Source organism: Anopheles merus, chromosome 3L (assembly GCF_017562075.2).
Source record: "Anopheles merus strain MAF chromosome 3L, AmerM5.1, whole genome shotgun sequence".
Lineage (NCBI taxonomy): Eukaryota > Metazoa > Arthropoda > Insecta > Diptera > Culicidae > Anopheles > Anopheles merus.
The window spans coordinates 35,449,073-35,470,316 of NC_054085.1; the positions used below are offsets into that span (position 1 = coordinate 35,449,073).

Consider the following 21,244-nt stretch of genomic DNA (forward strand, 5'->3'; position numbering starts at 1 on the left):
GGCATGGGACTCATGGGGGGTGGGTGTGTTTTGGTTTTTTGTTTCTTTTCTTGTTTTTAGTTACATACGGTTTATCTTTTTTTTAGACGGTATTTAGAAGTTTGTGTTTTTTTTTCTGCTTCCGCTATTTCACTACATCGGGGCATTCAAATGCAGCCATTCCTTCTGCTCCCTTACTGTTCACAACAGTAAAGTGTTCTTTACTTTTCATCTTGCCTGCTAAGCGTTCTTTTCTTCTTATCGTCTCTTATTTGTTTCTTTATCAGAATGGTTGATGGCTTATGGGTGTGTGTGTTTGTTGTGTGTGTTAGTGTTAGTGTGTGTTTTACAATGTTCCATGTTGTCCACTAAATTATCATATGTACACAGAAGTCATTAAAGCATGTTTTCACTTCCACGTTGGATCCGTCCACTGTATGTATGTTCTCGCTTTACTCTTTTTCGAGAGTTTTCTTCTTGTTTAAATTATGTATGTATGTATATATATATATATATTGGTTTTGTTTTTAACAGTGTCTATTGTTAAACCTTTTCTTTGCCACTTTCAACCGTTCTATTTTGGTTGAAGTTGTTTGGTTTTGTGTTCTCTTCTGCTGTTCTTAATTTGGTTTACAGGATCGGTTAGCTTCAATACGTTTCTTACACTAAAAAAAAAAACACTCACACTGTTACATGTTTTGGTTTTACCGACTTTTCAACCGTTCTCTCAATTCTCAATTGGCGCCCGTACGGCTCTATCGTGTTGGATACCTTGTTAGTGTTCTCTCGTTTTGGTTATATATTGTTTTCTTTTTATTCTTTCTTCTTTTCTCAATTTCATTTAGTGCCACGGTTGTCTGGGACAAGCCAACATGGCAAACATTAGCTTTTTTCCACTCTTGTTTGTCGAGACACATTTAATGTTCTCTGTTGTTGTGTCGTTTGTTCTTTATTGTTTTCTAATTTATAAAAATAAATATAAGTTTATTTTCACGCTTTCTGTTCTCTTCTTCCACTTTCACTGCTTTCTTGTAAGTTTGTATATATTTCCTCTCCGACAAATACACACACACTCTCTCTCTCTTCTTACCTCTTTCTCTTTGCAAACCCTTTCCAAATGGCTTTTTTGGTTTGTTTTTTTTTATGTTCCTCCTGTCCCTTCTAGCTGAGGCCTGTCCAAATCCTGTCGCATCAGTTCGGTCTGTTTTTCGGTCCTAAACGATCTGCTAGTTTGCGATCATCTTTCGCTTCATTACTAATCACGTGTTTGTCGCGTTGGTGAAAAAATGTACCTATTTTAGACTTGCTTTGCGCCTCTTTGTCTAATTGTATTCACTACGTTCGAACGGAAATGCAACGAATGAAATGGCTTGCTGGAAAAGGAAAACTAAAACCTCTCACATTGTTCAACATCAACACACTTAGCACACAGAATGTGGCCGCCACGTTCCCACGTGTGTATGTGTGTGTGCGTATGTTATAGTTATGTGATTATATAGATACTTATTTAGTGATGCACACACTCGTTTCGTTCTCGCACATCAATCACCCATCAATCTCGTCAATGTGTATAATATATTATTGACCCTAGTTGTTGCTACAGCTTGAATACGAAAAAAGCGTCCTTGTTCTAAAGCATTTTCACAACGGCTCATTTTACGGACGAGGGACATGAGGGGAAACGGGTTAGGAAACGGGATGGTGGGGGGGGGGGGTAAGGGTCACAGTATAAAGTAGATAACACTCATTTACATCCATAGGTTGGGAACTGACGCAGCAGCATTTATCTGCCATGTGTGTGGTAGTGTGTGCCATTAAGTTAGTAAATTTATTTAATATTTCATCTCACTTGCACTATTTTGTTCGCCTTCAGCCTTCGCTTATTAAACACTTACACTTAACATGCACTCATACATTACACAAACACACACACGCACGCACGTGCGATTTGTTCTTTCCTCTTCTTCTAGGGTAATATAAGTATATGTCTGTAGAGTTATTTTGTATACATTAAAAAACATGTCCCTCCTTCTTCTCACACACCTAATGCTTCGATCGTTCTTTATGTGAGTTTGCGTGTGTTTGTGAGTTCTTAGCCCACAGTCCCGGAGGACACCACGTGTCCTCCAGCCCGCCCGTCCCGTTCCCGAGCATTGCGGGCTGTCCGGGTGTCCGGATGTCCGCATTGCGGGAGAGCTCGATTTACAAACTGATTATCCTGTACAATTCTATCAAAATTAATCTGCAATGTTCATTTTGTGTGTGTTTGTGTACAAAGGTTACATTTATTGTTTATCTTTATCATTATTTTTTATTCATTCATTATTATTATTATTATTATTATTATTTGTTCCATACCATTTGCCCTTTGTGCTGGTGTGCTAGAGGGTTTCAAAATTCCTTTGAGCGACTCGAATCCAGGAAGGGTTCCCCCCTCCCTCGGCCCGTTCTAGTGAGCTATGCATGGTTTAACTGGTTTTGGCATCTGGAGAATTCAACCCACCAGACAAAACAGGCTGGGCCGGAGAAACGGTCCAACACGTTCCTGCCTAGTCGTGTGTAGTGGTAATGTGTATGTGTGTTCGCTTACATCTCTAAGTTTGTCCTTCGACTCACTGCTTATTAAACACATCGAGTAAATACACACACACACACGCACGCACGCACGCACACTGAGCACTGGACACTGAGCGGCATTTAGAGTCTGACGACCGAAGAGCCATGGCTTACTGTGTAGTATACAATCAAAACAAAGACACAGTTTATAACATCGTAGCTGAGCGCTTCAGCACAACGGGGCTGTTGGAGGATCATGCGTGGAAAGCGCACCCGGCAAACAAACCGTTTGGAGCAATGCAAAAGTTCATCCTGCGGGGTGCAGGTAATTAATACAATGCGGACCCATTTTTGTGGGGCAGGGACCAAAACGTTCCCTCGTTCTAAACTCACTAACCTGTTTCAATGGGTCACCTTTTTTTGCTTTCTTCAAAACAACATTGCAAACGTTTGCTACCCCGATGCCCCATCATCCTAAGCACGCTTTTTGGCTTAACCCTTTTTTTAATCAAATATAATCAACAATACTATCATCGCACACGCGAATCAGCTCCGCGCAATTATTTTCGACTCCTAATTTCGACAGCTGAAAACCACCAATTCCCTTCGAAAAGCGCAAGCGTTTTCTGTTTCCTTAACAATCCTTAATCACGACTCAATTTTGTTTGCTGTGTTTTTTTTCTCTCTTCTTCTTCTTACACAAATTATAAACCTAAATCAAACAACAACACAACTGCTCTGTTCGCGTTTGCTTCTGTTTTGCTAAATCATCACAACCGCATCGACTGCTGAAACGTAACTAGTGTACTACTAATAGGTTAGTTTTGCTTTTGCGAACCCCTCCGGAAGAGCTGCGCGGCGGACGCAGTGAAGGTCACCATCGCTAAGCAAACGGGACAACAACTATCCTTTGAGCAAAGAAGGTTTCATAACCCCGGTTTAGAAAATGTAACCGGAGTTTTGTGCCGTATGTTTGTAAACGTACGCTGGTACGATTAGCTTTTGCCGATTTCAATCAGATGGCGCTGGCTAATAAACACTAACGAAAAGGTGTACTAATACAGAAAATCTAATAGGAAATGCTTGAAAAATGGCTTGCAACACGAATTAGTAAGCGCGAAGTGAAGTGAACTTCATCTCAAATTGAATTTTTTACTCTTTTTGCTTTCTCTCTCCCTCTCTCTTTTTAATTGGTGTGAATTTGTCGTTGTTAAAATGTGGGATAAGCTCTCGTCCCCTAGCTAATGACATGCCGGACTACCTTGTTCCACTCCCCCCCCCTCTCTCTCTCTCTCTCTCTCTGAGCACTTCATTTCATTTGATTTTGTAACAAATTTCGTCCTGCTACAGTAATACTCGCCCAAGACGCCATCTGTACGGAGAAACCCCGTTTTTTGTGTGTGCGTTTCTGTGAAAGGACAGGGTCGAAAAGAAGTAGCCCAACAAACGCTGCGTGGGACGCTTTGAAACAACTCAGTTTTGGTTACTGTTGCTGTACACTTTACAGCAGAATCTATGATCTGTGTATCCTGATCTTGACGTTATCGTATCAATTTGTTTTTTTGTCTTTCCATGTTAGTTTGTGTTATTTCTAATCGAATTCAGTACCTTTACTAGTAACTTTCCTTGTTCTCTTTTCAGTTGCTCTCTGTACTGTATTTGTTTTGTTGTTTTGCTTTTACCCCTTCACACACACACACACACACACACATACTTGTTTCGTCTTGTTTTTCTCCACTCGGTGGACTGGTTTGGACAAAAAAAGGGCAAAACATTTTCTGTTCCACCTGTTTTACATTCATGTTAATTATGTTTGTTTTGTTTTTTTTTCTGTTTGTTTGTTTGTCACACTTACCGCGACAACCCACAAACATGTCCACCTAACGCTGCGGGTTACGTGTTGCTCATATAAATATAGTCTAACTTTTGTGTGTGTGTTTGTTTGGTTTGCATCCCATTTTCACTAAGTTTACGCAAATATATGTACAAATAATGCATTTGTATATTTATATCTGTGTGTCACTATGTGTGGGTTTGTGTGTGTTTGTATTCTTCTTTATATAGTATTACATATGTATATATATTGATTTTCGTTACGAAATACTTTTTCAAATTAGTGGCCAATGTATGTCCACCAATGATACTTTATATAAGTGTGTCGGGGTGTATGTGTTTGCTTGTGGTTTATGTGTGTGTTCTTGTGGTTTTTGTTTGGCATTTTTCGATTGATCGCTATCACTCTTCCCCTTTCTCGCCCCCCTTCCATCTTAACAGCTGATCTCGGAATGGTTTTCCGGGCTAATGTACCGCTCGCTGAACGTTTGAATCGTGAACGGGGCCGCCTGCCGGGACGGATCCTGCCCGGAACCGCCCGATCCCTTGTCGCTTCCCCCATTGCCACCGTGGCCGTGGTGACCGTTCGTGCTGTGGTTGCTGCCGCCATTGCCGCCATTACCACCATTCACACCGCCATTAACACCCGTCGGACCGTTGCTGTACGTGATCACCATCCCTCCGGTGCCGCTCAGCTTGTCCACGATCACACCATGATCGCCATGGTTGTTGTTGTTGCTGTTGTTACCATTGTTGCTGTGATTATGGCCACCGCCGGCCCCATTCCCGTTCGCGCTGTTCATCATGCGGATGTTCGCGTACGACGTACCGACCACGTGGTTCTGCTGCATGCTAAGCGCGGCCGGATCGAGCGTTATCGGTGGCGGAATGCTGCTCAGCAGCTTGGCCGTCTCGATCGGCGATTCTACCATCGGTGATCCGTGACCGTGCCCGTTACCATTCGTCATCGGTCCACCGTTGGTGGGGGCAGGTGGGACACCCTCCCCGAGCTCACCGATGACCGGATTGTTGCTGAACGAGATGGGCGGCTGGATGGCGGTCGGCGTTTGTTGCGGTGTGTCGAGCGATATTAGCTTGTCGGCCACCTCGGGCACGGGCGGAGGCGGCACCATCGACGGACCGTTCGGTGGAAGGACTGCTTCGGCGGGATCGAGTACCGGTGGCGGTGGAAGGGGAACACCGGCCGGGCATGCCTGGCCCGGGTGCTTGCGTATGAAGGACGTCTCCCAGCAGGCGCCATCGGTGACGGTCGTCATGGGCGGTTGCTGCGGTGCACCGTGGCCGACGAGCGCATTCGACACCACCACCGTGTGGCCGTTCATGATGCGCGGGGACGCGTTCTTGGGCGGCGTACAGGTCATCAGCGTGTCCGGAATGGTGACACCGGTCGCCTCGCTCAGAAGCCGCTCCGCCACCGACCGTGGACCCGGCAGCGGTATCAGATAGTCGGAGGAGTTGGGCACCTGCAGACAGAAGTCATCGTTCCCGGGCGGACGCATTATCGTCGTGTCACGCTCATTCGACGGCGGTCTGAAGAAGCTGGGTAGCGGTGCGTTCATCACCTCCGGGTCTTGCGTGCAGGTCGTCAACCGCTCGAGCAGATTCGAGAACGTTGGCCGCTCTTCGGGCGTTGGATTCCAGCACTCCGCCATAATGCGGTACACGGCCATCGGGCAGCCCTGGGGTGCGTCGAGCCGACCGCCACCCGTTACCAGCTGCATCACGTCCCGGTTGGGCAGGCCGGTGTAGGGCATCAGGCCCAGGCTGAACACCTCCCACAGCAGCACCCCGAACGACCACACGTCCGTCTTGGAGGTGAAGATACCGTCCAGGAACGCTTCCGGTGGCATCCACTTGATCGGCAGCATCGCCTTGCCACCCTTGCGGTAGTAGTCGGAGCGGTAGATGTCACGGGCCATACCGAAGTCGGCAATCTTCACCACCCGGCCCGGCCCTTTGCTGCTGAGCAGACAGTTCCGGGCGGCGATGTCCCGGTGGATGAAGCGCTTGCTCTCCATGTACCGGCAGCCCTTCGCTACATCCAGCGCACAGAAGATCAGATCCTTCATCGTTAGTGGCGAGGGACGTTCCTGTTGGTAGGAGAAGCGCAAGAAGAAGGTGTTATTTGCGATATGATCATTGGAAGATGGCTCTGTGACGCTAATGCAAACAAACATACCGGTTTATTGCGACCTTCCCGGAGGAAGTTCTTCAGATCTCCGCCAGCAAGCAGCTCCAGCACAATAAACCTGTTGGAGAGTCATAAGAAGAGGTAAGACACGACCCTTCCATCCCTCCAAAAACGATTACTCTCTTACCGTGGATGTCGATCGAAACAAACGCCTATCAGATGCACGATGTTGGGATGGTTAAACTTGGCCATGATGGCCGCCTCCATCAGGAAGTCTGACTCTGCCTGTCCGGTCGACATTTCGGGCAGGGTTTTTACCGCGACCGGCATCTCCACCGCATCGCCGTCCCGGTGGCGGTACAGACCTTGATACACCTCACCGAAAGCACCCTGCCCAAGGGCTCTGGAGAAGCAACAGGGGAATGCCATATATTACGATATAGTTGCAGAGAAGAATAGGCAAGGATGATACTTACTTCACCAAACGCAAACTTTCACGAGCGACCTGTGGCAGACTCTTCACATCCACGTTCCCGTTCAGTATGCCATCACAACCATAGTTCGGATTGAAGTTGGTCAGTGCCGAGTCGTCGGCCGTACTGCGCAGCCGGCTCAGCTGCAGGTCCTGCTCGAGCAGCATCTTGTGGCGCAGTGCCGCCTGACGCTTTCTCTGGTAACGATTATCTGTGAAAGACGTACAGATGAGTTGAGTCCTTGAGGCTATTCCGAAAGAACGGAGAGGGTCTACTTACAGAGTATCAATATAAGACTGGCCAGTGCAGCGCAAAGCACGAGCACCACGACGACAAAGAACATTATTAGGTACTTCATTTCCACGGCTTCCGTGGGCACTGGAAAGATAGAGAGGTGCCATTAGATTCAGCACCAGCTTACCCCAAACCATCAAGCGAAAATATTTACATTCACACGCAGTATAGTTGTCCGGTTTCAGTGTCCACCCGTCGGGACAGATGCACCCCACAGTGGCACGGTACTCGTCCAACGCCACACACCGATAGTCACATCCGCAGCCCTGTATCGCTGGGATGATCAACACCGCACCATGGCCACCGTTTGCACCGGAAAATTCCATCGACAGCTCCGGCACGTTGCGCTTCGATGCCATAAACGACGAACCGCCCTCACCGTTGGTAGAGTTGATCATCGTATCACCGCCGGAATATCCACCACCACCACCGCCCGTATCACATCCTCCACCACCGCCACCAAAGCCACCCTGTCCGTGAGTTCCACGCGGCGTATAGCAAGGGAGTCCGCCACGGCCACCCTCCAGCAGCGACGCCCCATAGTGTGGATCCAGCCCCATATCAGCCTGGGCACGCCAACCACCACCCGGGCCGGCCTGTCGGGTCGATTCGCCGTGTGCCGTACCCGACACATCCTTCTTGAACGACAGATACTTCTTGCCATGCTGAATGTCATCGTCCAGGTAACGGCCTACGCCGAGTCCTCCACCACCACCGGCAACCAGCAGCGGAACTGCCGTATTTGCGGAGTTCAACTGAAATCGAGAAGATAATCCACAATAAGTTCCTCAGTTCCTTCACTCTGACATCTGCACAAGCGAACTCCAACGTACCAAAAACACGTACGTCCCGCCACCACCTCCACCGGCACCTTCCTCGATGATCGTGTTCTTCACCTGCTGCGTCTTCGAGTGCATCCAGGTCGTGTCGAGGTTGAGCTGCTTGTTGCGCGTCTCGCACGACTCGTCCCGATAGCCCATCGATTTGATGCACGCGTGCTCACCGCTCTGTCCCACCAGGATGTAGATCTCCTCATCCTTGTGAAGCTCCAGCACACTCAGTACCATTGCGCCGCGGGATGAACCAACGCCACCGGATCCAAGACCACCGCCGGCACCTTTGGCGATGATTCTATCGAATTGGAAATTGAAGAAGACGTCAGGTTAGTGTGCTGGAATTCCATTAACATTTTAATGCAATATTGATCTTACGTGTAGTAACCCTCATTGGGAACTTTCCACGCCTGGATGCCCTTGAACGGGTGACTGTCGATCACGTGAACCGCACTGAACGCTTCCGTGTTGTTGTACGACGACAGACAATCGGCCGGCGTAGGACCTTGCTGACCCTTGGCACCGCAGGTGTTCAGTTCCAGGACTGTAACGGAAAGATTCGACGGAAGTTAGGCTCTTTCACATCCAACTCCAACTCCAACAGCAACGAACATGACTTACATGACTTCCCAACGAAATCCTTGTGTGGTTGCTTCGCCCCGCCTATGCGCGGATCCCAATAGTTGTACCCCTGCAGATGTTCGGCCGGTATATTCAACCCAAAACATTCCGGGCTGAGCGAAAAGTCATCGATCGCCACATCGGAAAAGATGCGCATACCCATCCGCGCCTCAAACTGCAGATAGTACTTCGTCGTAATGTTGGGCAGAATTATGTCCACCCGAACCCAATCCTCTCCCAAGTTCTTCGAACTCCACCACAGCGTGGTGGTAAAGTTTTCCTTCTCGCGTATCTCCACGCTGGACAGATTAATGCTGCCCGGGTTCATGCCGTACTGGTGGACGTAGAACCGTACCACACAGGAGTTCCGGTACGGCGAGCTTGCGTTCGTGTGTACCAGCGGCGGTGGGTTGAAGACGACACTGTTCATGATGGCATTGCTCGCTAACCCGACCAGTGACTTCTTTTCGCTATCGTTCGCGTGCTGGTTCATGTTGACGAACATGTAGTACCCGGTGACGTTCGAGTTTTCGTGCGTGTGGTCCACATCGGGGCCCGTCTTTTCTGTTGGCGTTGGACCGGAGTGTCGAGCCCAGGATAGTATCACGTTGCCGTAGTTCTGCCAACCGCACCAACCTGACTCAAAGTCACAGCGGCCACCGAACGGGATTTTGTCTGTTTTGGGAAGAATAATGAACAAAGTTAGGACATTGACTTCACAGACTTCCAGAATTCACAGACTCACTTACCGCAATTCAACGTTTCATCCTCATTGTCGTCACAGTCTACTGTGATGTCACAGATCTTTGGTGTTTTGATACACACAGGGAGCTGCAAAGATTGAACAAACACAAACACACAAAGCTCTTATGTTCAATTCTATGGTTCTGTGGTTTTGTCCTTCTGTCTCCTTCCTTACCTTGTTGTCCGTACATTGCACCTGCGAGTAGCTGCAGTTGTTCGTGCTGATCGAGTCCGGGAAGCAGTTCACCATGCGCAAGTTATCGATGCTCACGTGCCCACGCGCCTGTCCGCCCAGCTTGTTCGGTACCACCTCGAACAGCACCTTAAAGTCCTTCGAGATGCGATCGATCCGGAACGTGTTCAGCTGCCAGCGGCGCAGATCGTTGCCCATAATTTCGGCCGGCACCCAGCTCGACTCCTGGTTGCCGATCGTCTCGATCACGATCCGTATGCTGCCATGATGCATCGCGCTCTGGTGCGTAAACACCTCCAGGTAGCAGTTTTCCTTCGTGGCACCGAAAATCGGCGAGGTGAGTATTTGCGGCTGACTGTCCTGCGTGAGCCGCAGATGTAGGAAGTGGCCGTTTGCATTGTGGGCCGGATCGGCACCCGGACCCGGCATCAGCCCGGTGCGGTTCGATTCCGTTAGGTTGACGCCCGTCACCACCTGGAATCCGTGCTGATCGTTCTCGTCCCACGTCCAGGCACACTCCGTCTCGAAGTTGCACTTCATGCCGAGTATCTCGTCCATCTCGGAGCCCTGATCGGGGACGGAGTTGTGGTAACGCTGGTTGTGGGATAGAATAAACGAAACCATCATCAATTTTTTACGTAGAACCGTTGTATAGCTCGTCATTCGTTCGGAAAGTCGGCTTCTTGTCGTTGCGGTTGTGGCGCTATAGTTAGGCGACAAGTTCCATTTCCGTAGCACAGTGCCCACTAATAGAAACGTGTTTCTCTTCTTCCAACCGCAAGCCCCTCAAGAAGGTCCCACCGTCCTTCATTGCCACAACCGTCCACGCTCAACCTCAATCTATCCGGTATTGATGAAGGTGCTGGAAGAAATTTGCGTCAAGCGCGTCACGTCCATCCGTCCATCCAACACCGGACTGATGATGGGAAATCTATTTTCGATTGTGATTACGAAAATAACGAATGTGAGCTTCCCTGCTCTTCCCTTCCCCCCGAAACTGCAAACACCTCGCAAAACAATCTGTAATGCATTTTCGTGGTTTGGACGTCTCCTTCTCTCTCTTTCTCTTACTCTCTAGACGCCGCGCGTCGATTCACGTTTTGTTGGTCAACGGCCAACCCCCGGAGAGGCTGGGCTTTGGTCTTGAAACTAGCACCACATCGCTCTCGATTGCTGGTGAAGTGTGAAAACGTTAATTATTCCAGCAACTCAATCAGTCTGCTCCGCTCCGTCCCCAATCGCTCACAATGGTTGCGCTAAAGAGGGAGATGCAACAGATAGGAGAGCACTGATTTGATTCGTGGGAAATAATGGACGGAATGTGTCTGGAAGCATCTTGCACGTTATTGCAAGGAACTGATTTGTTGCAATTTTCCAAGATTTCCCAGGCTCGCACAGCAGAAGCACACGGCTTTCTGGATGCTTCCTTGGAAGGCTCTGGATGGAATTCATGGGAGTTTGAAGCTTCTATTGCTGACTCTTAAACGTTCATCTGTCTCTGCAGTGGAGGCATAAAGGAAATGAATGGTTCTTGGTAGAACAGCGGAGATCTAATTTTCGCAGAAAGCCCAATAAGAATTATCTTCTTGATTTAGACACGATGCTTTGTATCTAGATGTATCTTTAGAGGCCAAATCTAGGTTTTAGCTTTAGCTACTTCCAATCAAGATCTTTCGATCGATAACTTCTTCTTTGTAACGCCCTACGCGGTGGTTATGTTGAACTATAAAGGCTTCCAAGACTTATTAGTAATACGCAACTGAATATTCGCTCGATATAGAAGGACGACCTGGACGGAGATCTAGAACCTATCCGACGACCTTCTAGAAGCTAATGCATCTCAAAGGGACATTAAAAACCTCACAATTCAAAGATCCAGAACTCTTCTCAGACAATTTCAAGCAAGCCAAAAGTATATTGTGGCCCTTTCCAATGTTATTAGGGCGAATAACTGCTTCGCCCATGTGTAAGTAATAGGTCAATAACATAAGAAAAGAGGCGCTTGTCTTAGATCTATTAGAAGAAACCTTGCAATGTTCATTGAAGCACAACGTGTGATGTCGTGCTGCAGAAATTAAGTTAGAATTCATTCCCTATTTCCTAATATCCATATTCAGAATTCAATTTAATTGCAAACTAAGAACCAAACTGATGCATTAGCCGGTTCTTCATTTCCGAGTACAATATCTCAAAACCACAACCATGATCGCTCTGCTGGAAGACTATCAACATTGATTGCTCCAATGATTGATTTCACTCGAGAGGTTACAACTGCCCACCGTCCAGTTGCTAATTTAATCAAAACCCCTTGCTTTATTGATGTCCGATTCTCACAATCATCCAACCTTTGTGTAACGCTAATCGAGCAACAAACGTTGGAGTGTGTGTGTGTATGTGTGTTCTTCAGCCCATCGTGCACTAACAAACCACAATTAATTACGCTCAATTCGCACGGTGTGTAGTCGATCGATAGCATTTGATTAAAGGGTTGATTCCCGAGCAGGACAACTTACCTCCTCGTTGTAACGCGCTCTCAGTGTCCGCAGTGGATCATCACCCTGCCGGCTGTAGGATGAGCCGGACGTGTAGTAGCCGGGCGATTGCATCAAAACACCCACCCCACGGCCCGGATCCGACCGGCCACGATTGCCGTAATCGGCTGCACCACGTCCTCCCTGTAGGACGGTGCCTCCACCACCACCACCACCACCAGCTCCTCCTCTTCCCGCTTCGGAACCACTTCCAGCAGAACCACCGGCAGCTCCACCAGCGCTCTCCTGCCCGTACGCATTCGCTCCCCCATGATGCACCGTCTGGCCACGGCGGTGCGTGGTCGAACCGTACGAAATGGGCTCACCGCCCGAGTCGAGCCCGTTCATGTTGGTGGTGGAGATTTTGCTCAGTTTGCGCAGCTCGTTAATCGGTGACGTTTTGCGACCGCGCCCGGGCCGGGCCGGATTGAACGGGCGCCGGTTCTGCGGTTCCGTCGTCTTCGAGCCGCCCTGCGTCGAGGCGGGCGTCGGGAAGTACGGATTTATTAACCGGCTGCCCGGTTGGCGCGATCCGATCGGAGCACCGTCGTGTCCACCGTTCCGGCTTGCACCGGCATTCATCTCCCCGTTCGGGTGCGGGAAGCTACCGTGTCCACTTTCACCTCCATCATGATGCTCGTAATGGTGGTGCAGATGATGCTCATGGTCGTGGTGTTCGTCGTGGTGTTCGTGCTCCTCCAGATCGGAGCTGTCGTCTTCGAATGAATCTTCAAAGCCGGACGCGGAGGCCGGCAGCACGGAACGGGGCGTCTCGGTCGTGGTGGTGGTGCTGGTGGTCAGCACCGGATGAGCGTTTATGACACCGGACGAGTTGTGGGACGCCCCGAACGTGGAGTTGCCGAGCGGACGCTGAGCGTACACCGTTGGAGCCAGCAGCACGGCCACCAGCAGTGTCAGCAGCACACTGGGGTGCAACCGACCACCACCACTAGCGGACGCCATCTTGCGTGGCACGTTCGCCGAAAGTCTACACCGTCCGCTAAACTCACTGTGCGGCAGGTTGTTTGTTGTTCTTCCGATTTCCATCCCCGTAAAGAGCTTTTTCTTTCGGCTACCGTTGTTTCCTCTTTTGCTACCTCTGTTTTACTCACCACTCACTCACTCACTCACCACTCTCACTAGCGTTCGGACTTTATTTTCACCACTTCGCGTGTATTGTGATTGCGTTGTGGTCTAGTTGGCGTTTTGTGCTTTGCAGCTTCCGTTTTCGCGTAAATTGGCGCACTAGAGACACAGCACGGCAACGGGAAGCTGCTGTAAATCCGCAAAGCTCCTCCGCACCATTCATAACGCAGCTCTCCTCCGCTCCCTTGTCGTTCTTTTTTTTTTTGCTTCTCACCACTAGTGCGTGAGAAAAGGCGCGCGCTCACCGCGCTCACGCTCACACAAACACACACACACACACACGGTTACACGTAGTACGCGACCTTCGCCTGCTGGGCTGCGTACGTGCAAAAACGGGCTGCGCCCGTCCTACGGGGTGCAAACTCACTCCACGCTCTCTCGCACCGGGAAAAACGGGAACGTGCGTTGGAACGCGAAGGCTGGATTTACGTCGCCGTTTTCTGTCGTATGTGTTACGTTTTTTTCTCCTCCCTTTTTTTGCACCCTTTTCTTTCAAACGTTTTCAGCGTTCGTTTTCACGATGCACTTTTCAGCAAGGACGATGCACGCACGAGCTTCACAGGATGAGCAATTCACAGCATCCCTCACACTACTGGGCGTCCCCATCGCGTGCCCCAAACCGCGCACCGGGGGCGACTACTACTCGGGGCTGTTACGAAATAGCACTACCACCACCACGACACGCGTACACCCTACGTGTCCCTTTCAGGGCACGGTCTGGGTATTTGTTCTTCGCAGAACCGAGAAGCTGTTTGCGTACATTTCTGATGCTTTTTCCGGAAGTTTTTTTTTCTTCGTTTTTTTATTTGCTTCACCGAAAATCAAAAGAAGCGTCACAAAGAAGCGTAGTGCTGTGTGATAGATGACGTACAAAACGGAACACCAGAACACATTCCAGCAGAGGGACTGGCCTAAACTTGGTACACACTGGCCACGGTGGGTGCTCCCGCCAGCTCGCCACTATCGTACGGGTACACCTGCACCGGCCGCTGGTAAATCGTCCCGACGGCCATTTTCACTGCCACGTTTGGACCCGCAGGGCCACTCCTCACCATGCAGCTGCTCACCATGCCACGCGTTACGGGCCGGTCGCCGGTGATTGCATAAAACCCACCGATCCGTCGGTCCGGGCGTTATCGGGTTCGTGGCGTGGCGAATGCGAAGGCTGCGAGAGGGTATCCGACTGCCCACGGCAAACTGGCCGCAAGCCGAACCATCCCTTGTAGGAGTGAAGTGAGGAGTTTGGAGTGTGATATTTTGTTCTTCTTCCTCTTCGTCTTCTTTTTTTAGTTACACACTCGAACGACGTTCGACGACGTTCCGGGCCACCTATTTCCGGAGGCGCTCACACAGCTCACATCCGTGTTTGTGTGTATGTGTGATGTTTTTTTTGTATTCACAACACACAGCTGAAAAGCTCATACTTCATACACACACACAAAATAACTGCTCAATGATCTACCTGGAAGGGGTCCAGCAGAAAGAGAAAGAAAAAAGATGTAAAAAAAACCTACGTAAGCACGTAATTTAATGTTCTCACTGTATCGTACGCATGTAATCACTCTCAAGCAATGATTGAAATGATTACAATGGAAAAGTCAAGAAAACAGTTCGGGAAGATGACATTTCGTCACGAAAAAAAGCAACAACCACGACGTAGTAGGCGACGAACGGTTTCGCTGATCCGGTTCGAAGGACCAAAATTGTTGTTGCAGCACAGTACGGCACACTTCAGGGCATAATATCCACACACATACACACACCCAAGTAGCCTATGGTGGAGCATCCCACCCGCCTGGATGGCGGTAGGGCGGGGGGTGAGCAGTGCGACCGTGAACCGAGGCTGGAGCAATTTTTCACTTGAGGGGCTCCATTGAGTTGGCACACCAACAACAACAAAATCAGTTTGCACGTACGTGCGCGCACACACTCGTACACATACACACACACACACACACGCACACACGTTCACGCCCTATGTGTAGGGGCGGTAGAGTGGGTATGAAAAACGAAAAGAAGAAAAAGGAAGAAAAAAAAACACACACACACACACAACGTCACACATAAGGGAGCACACACACTAACGGGTGGGGAGCGAGAATTTAATCCTTCTGAAAAGGTGTGGGATGGGTTTTGCTTTCTCCCGTTGGGGTTTTTTTTTCTTCTCTCCTTCCTCTTCTTATTCTCTTTCTCCTTGTCAGCACATCCTTAGCAATCTGTTTTGCCGTGTGGTTTGTGGATTAGGGGGGAGGAGGTTTGGGAACAAGGGCACGCAGGGCGAGTCCGGCTGCGTCTGCCGAAAATTTCAACCTTCGAAAACAGGGCGTACGCCGCACGGGGTGGTACTTGCACGTCGACACATACAGCCACACACACACACACACACACACACACACACACACACAGTCACACGTAATGGCTGCTTCACATTCCGATGAGTTTTCTACCGTTTTCCACACCCCAGCATCCTCCCCCCCCCTCCACAAAAGAAATGCTGCCAGTTTTCACACGGGGTGTGTGCCTTTCGAGGATGCTTTTCACAGTTTATCCACTTTATTTTTCCTCCATTTTGCCCAACCGGGGCTTACACGGGCGCCTCCGACATGGTTGGGAGTTTTCTTTTTTGATCTCCCAGCTCCACTGTGTGTGTGTGTGTGTGTGTGTGTGTGTGTGTGTGTGTGTGTGTGTGTACGCTTCTTCGGTTTCCTGCTGCGTCACAGCAGCGCTAAAAAACACCTGCAGAAACTGGAAAAACGCACCAGGCCCACACACTAACTTGTATTATCACACAACACTGTTTTCCATCACACCACGGCCACACGGTGGCAGCTGTGCCCGTAAAACCCGAAAAACCTGCTTCTGTTTCGGGATGAGCAGCACAGCACAGCAAGGAAAATTCACTGTACACACACACGCACACGCACTGGGCGCACACCGACTCGGGCCACTGGTCTGGAGCGAACGTCTTCCGCGAGCTTTCGTCGGCGTATGGAGTGTGTTGCTTCTGGGGCCCTGTAAGCTTCTCCCGATCTCGGTGAAAAACCCCCCATTTTTTTTTGCCTTTAAACTAATCTCCCTGGCGCACACACACACTCTCGCTCTCTTGCTTGCCTTCTCTTTCTGTTCTTCCTTCAAGCGTTAAGGGTTGATTTTGTTCGCCTCCTTTTCACGCCAGCGCAAAACATTCGGAGAGGATCCGTGTCGGTGAGGCTGAGCATCCTATTGCTACCGGATACCCCCAAAAAGAAGAGAGAGAGAGAGCATCAACTCCATCTTGAATTTTACTTTTTTTGTCGTGCTTTCCAAAAATATCCCCAAATAATCCTCTCCTTGCAAGGATTGACGAGAGAGAGAGAGAGAGAGAGAGAGAGAAGAGAGGCTCCGAGAGTACCGCTCTCGCACAACGAAAATGTGAACGAGCGCAAGGAAAAGCCCTCTCCCCGAAACGTAAAAGCTCCCGCATCCAGCATCCAGCACAGCATCCGAAAGCTTGGACCCGCGCGTGAGTGACCGAACCGAACCATCCGGGGTCACTCACTGCCGAGAGCCCGATCGAGTCCCGAGTCGGTTGGGGCTACCTAGGGAGTGCCTAGGAATTTGATGGAAAAGTCTCCGCAGTTCGCGGAACCAAACACAAAAGCGTATCAATTGCGTACATTGAACTGGAAGGTGGAAAATATGGTCCCTGCTCCACCCACCCCCTCCCTCCCCCAGCACCGAAAAAAGGACAACCCATGGTACCTGTGTAGAGCAAATAAACAGCCAAGCTCGGCAGTGGAGCGCTTCCACTCAGAGTAGGCTTTGGCTCGGGCCGGTTGCCTGTGGTGAGTGTGTTTTGGTGATCCGAGCGGTACTGCACGAATGTTTGTGTGCTGGTGGAGCTGGATTGGGAGATGGGCGGCAAATTAATGAAGTTAGTGGGAATGCATTTTCATTGGTTGCATTTTTCACGTAATTGGGGGATTTCCATTTTTTTTAAATTGAGGTTTATTCAAGCCTTGCCCTATAAGTTACGGTATCATTTGTGTAGCGGCCAAGGCGCACAACAACCACAAGGTGTTATTGAATCACCAAATCCAATTGGATTGTTTTTCTTTGCCCTTCGTACCATTTTCTCCCGCGCCTTTGCTTCTGTTACAGGTAGCGTTCGTCGTCTACATTCAATACGCTTTTGCCCTGTTTGATAAACTACCTTCGTTCAATTTATAGGTGCGTACTTGCTTTACACTCTCTCGCTCCCTCTCGCTCTCTTTCTCTCTCTCTCTCGTCACGTTGCATCGAGCACCCAATGAAATGCCGGATAAATAATTCACCGGAAAAACAAACCAGATTGCCCCGGCGTCTCGATGGAGACGCATGGTGGATTATACATTCGCGCGATCGATTAGGCCAATTAGGAGCTGATAGTTATTGTTTAAGTTTCTGCTATTGCTTTGCACGCTTACGGAAACTTAAGCGGAAAACTGGCTAGACAGTATACAGCACGCGGGCAGATAATTGATGCAGTGGCATCATTAATGCTAGCAAATTGACTACACAATTCGCCAAGGAAACATAGCGCGCATCATCAACAACAATCAATTACGCCTGCCTGTTCGGTTTGGGGCCGATTTGTAGCGATACAACATTTGCATTCACATTTAATCACCAATTTTCAATGAGACGTACGCTCCACTGCCGAAAAACAACAAAAAACAAACCGAAGGCCGGTTAAACAAACATTATTCAACAAGTTCGCCATAACAAAACGGCGTGGTCACTTGCTTGCCTATGCTCTCGGTTATGCTTCCCGCGTGCGCCAGCGCGTCCAACGCGCACCCACGGCAACGAGGGCGTACGGGTAAATTGTCTGCGACAAAACCTGTGTACTACCGCGTGCGTGTGTTTAGCACGGGACAGCTAAAAATATATTTTTTCACTTAACAGAACTTTTTTTTTTTGGTCTTTCAATAAACACACATGGAACGATTCTGGTAGATGATGAGGAGGTGGTTAAACGTACGCGTGTGTGTGTGTGTGTGGGTGTCTTTTTCACGTTGTAAAAGATGCATTCACGGTGCCAGTGACACGGCCTGGCCCATCATTTGTTTGGTGCAGGAGTAAAACCATATGCTTCTCGCCTCGATGGTGCAGACAAATTGAAAGCGTGTGTCTCTGTAGGAAAAATTGCACACAAAAGGGAACACAGACCAAATGTTTACAAAGGTTGAAAAGTAATTGCATCTATTGGAAGTTAGTTTGTTGTTAAAAGGCTAAAAAGAATGACAGATTTTTATTCGCTTTTTAATTGTTTTATTCACCAATTACTACTTGGTAGATACTGAAATATCTAAAAGTTCTATACAACGTTTAAATTGTAGATCTGAAATGGTTTGTAATCAAAATTTCATCAACTTGCTTCCACATGTTTAGGTAAAGCAACCAAAAAGCCGTTTGTTAGGCCTGTTGATGAATAGATGGCGCCACTTAAAACCATCTCCAGCCAGACGTGTTCTAGGAGTTCGTCTTCAAGCAGTAGAAACTTTACACAAAATAGAACACTTTATGTTAAATTTGTTTTGTTTAGATTCTAAAAATGATAATAAAAAAAGATTTGTAAAATGATATTTTAAAAAAGATTTCTTTTATATATCAAGCTTAAGAAGCGTTTGTCAGCAGTCTCAAATTCATCTGATTTTTCTCCCAAATTATTCATCCAATTGAGATACGTAACGAACGAGCTGAATGACTTCCAACTGAAGGAAAATAATGCTTCAATGTTGATTGTTTTAAGCTCCATTTTAATTTTAAATAGAACAATCAATCGCTTCAACTAGCCTTACCATTCAGTAGTAGTCTTTAGTAGTAAAAGAAGATGACCATTTTGCATAAATATCATTCACAGTGCTGTGGCTGTCTTCCAGCATTGTTAATTTGTTTGTATGATTTACGCATGATGGAGATTTTTGGATAAAGAAAGGGCAAACCCCCCAATGCCAACGGGTATCGAATCGCGCTAGAAGTAACAGCCACAGCGACAATAAATGAATAAATCATAGCACAGCAGTTGTCAAGCAGACGGCGATCGCCTTTTGAGGATCGTTTGCGGTGGACCGTCTCAAGACGTTTCTGTCCATCAATTAATGCCGGTTCTCGCCTACTAGCGGGAGAATTAAATTAACTTGTCTAGTGGCTTGTGCGCAGAATGGTCCCTGATTTTGTCTGTCCGTCTGTCTGTGTGGTTTTTTTGCGATGGAGGAGGAGGAGACACCATTTGACCAAGGCAGCTGTTGTCAACAGGGGAGACGACGCGCAGCTGAATGGATGACGACAGTGTTCATTCATAGCGGTGGGGAAAAAGAAATGCAAATCGTATGCAATTTGTGCTCGAAATGTAATTGAAATTTATGATGAAATCTTTTGATCAATGGCCAATTTAGTTCCATTTCGTGAAAACATACACTGTCCACGAAGTAGTTGAGCGAAATGATTTAAAGAAAAATGAAGTGAAGCACACAAAGAAGAAGAAACACACACACACACACACACACACACACACACACACACACACACACACACACACACAGACTCCGAGAAGACTCTTTTCACATCTCGATCGCGAACGCGCAATACGCAAACTGATGGAAGATCGCGGTAAAATCTCAAGGAAGCAGCACACACGATCCTACACTCCATGGGGATGGGGACGAACGAGCGACGCCATCATCCGCACGTGACGTACATTTGGCAACGGTTTTAGATGATTTGTATTTTTTTTCTTCTTCTTCTTCTGTGTGTATTATGTCTTTCCCACTCTCTGTCCCGTGTGGCGAGGGTAGCGCGGCGCGCCGTCGTTGCGGTACGGTTTTACGGTATTTTTTATTTCTATTTTCCACGAATTTTTGCGTCTCTCTGCTCTCATTGGTCGCCCTTGGACCCTTGTGTCTTTTTTTTTTATTTGCTTTGGTTGTTGCTTTATATTTTCAGCTTAGTTTTGCACATTTTTCACGTGTCGTGTCGCCTCTTTTTTGTGTGTTTCTTTTACAAATGAACCACTTCCTGTATGCAAAAACTAACATTTGCGCACAAAAATTTGCACTTCACGGTCGTAGGATTGAATCCGTTGAAAGCTGGTGACTAAATTTATGTGTTTTATACACTTTCGCACTTGAGGTTTTATGCACTTTCTAGACTCACTTTACGGACACGGGAAAAACACCAGCAAATTAACACGATTTAAAACCACTCTCGTCGATCGCGAGCCAAAGCGTCTTCAGCAACCCGTCGTGCCGACGCACCGAACAGAACTGACCGAACGGGAATGTAAACCAGCGAGCTCTCATCATTCAGGGAACACGCCACGAATAAGGGCCAAAACCCGCACGGATCAAAACAAACGCACGAAGACGAAGATCCTTGTCGACGGCGGACCATTACTAACACACCCATACCTACTGCCAGAAGAAAAAAGGGTAAGAAAAATCACACTCCACCGCCTACTCTGACACACACACACACACAGCTGTCTGGGGGCTGCTGAGACGTCTCGCGCGCACGAAAATAAGCAGCGCTGCGCAACGTGATCGTCCGCGCAAGTCGTCCGTCCGCGTCCAAGCGTCGCTTTGTCGTCCGTTCGCGTGTGTCTCCGCCGTCGCGCATATCTTATGTGCGGTTTTTCGTGAATGTTTATGTATCTTCCACTCGGAGCCCTCTTTGCACACATCCCCCGTCTGCTCACAGCTTCGATCTTGCCGTTCATTTCTTTCGACACGGGTTCTGTGGATGTGTCTCGAAGATATCGTTGGTGGAGTGTGTATTTGTGTGCTAGTGATGCCCTTTTATTCCCTTTCAACGAGTCAATTTTCCTTTTTCCTATTCTTTTTATTTTTCTTGCTTCCCCCAGTGCACTT

At 48.4% G+C, this 21,244-nt stretch overlaps 1 protein-coding gene across 5 annotated transcripts; it reads right to left on the reverse strand.

Moving 5' to 3' along the window:
• Positions 1-116: 116 nt before the first annotated feature.
• LOC121598338 (ALK tyrosine kinase receptor) lies at positions 117-20,666 on the reverse strand. Of its 5 annotated transcripts, none has more exons than XM_041925011.1 (13): positions 20,532-20,666; positions 12,192-14,817; positions 9,661-10,272; positions 9,491-9,572; positions 8,742-9,416; positions 8,499-8,664; positions 8,121-8,418; positions 7,442-8,042; positions 7,273-7,371; positions 6,997-7,204; positions 6,708-6,923; positions 6,569-6,638; positions 117-6,479 (listed from the first exon to the last, which is right to left on the reverse strand). In XM_041925011.1, exons 2-13 carry the CDS (start codon positions 13,254-13,256, stop codon positions 4,803-4,805), a joined length of 5,769 nt encoding a protein of 1,922 aa, XP_041780945.1. In that variant the 5' UTR covers positions 13,257-14,817; positions 20,532-20,666; the 3' UTR covers positions 117-4,802. The 5 variants fall into 5 exon arrangements, with proteins under 5 accessions (XP_041780945.1, XP_041780946.1, XP_041780944.1 ...); XM_041925012.1 differs by lacking the exon at positions 20,532-20,666 and adding an exon at positions 16,209-16,373; XM_041925010.1 differs by lacking the exon at positions 20,532-20,666 and adding an exon at positions 16,132-16,373.
• Between the last annotated feature and the right edge of the window lie 578 nt (positions 20,667-21,244).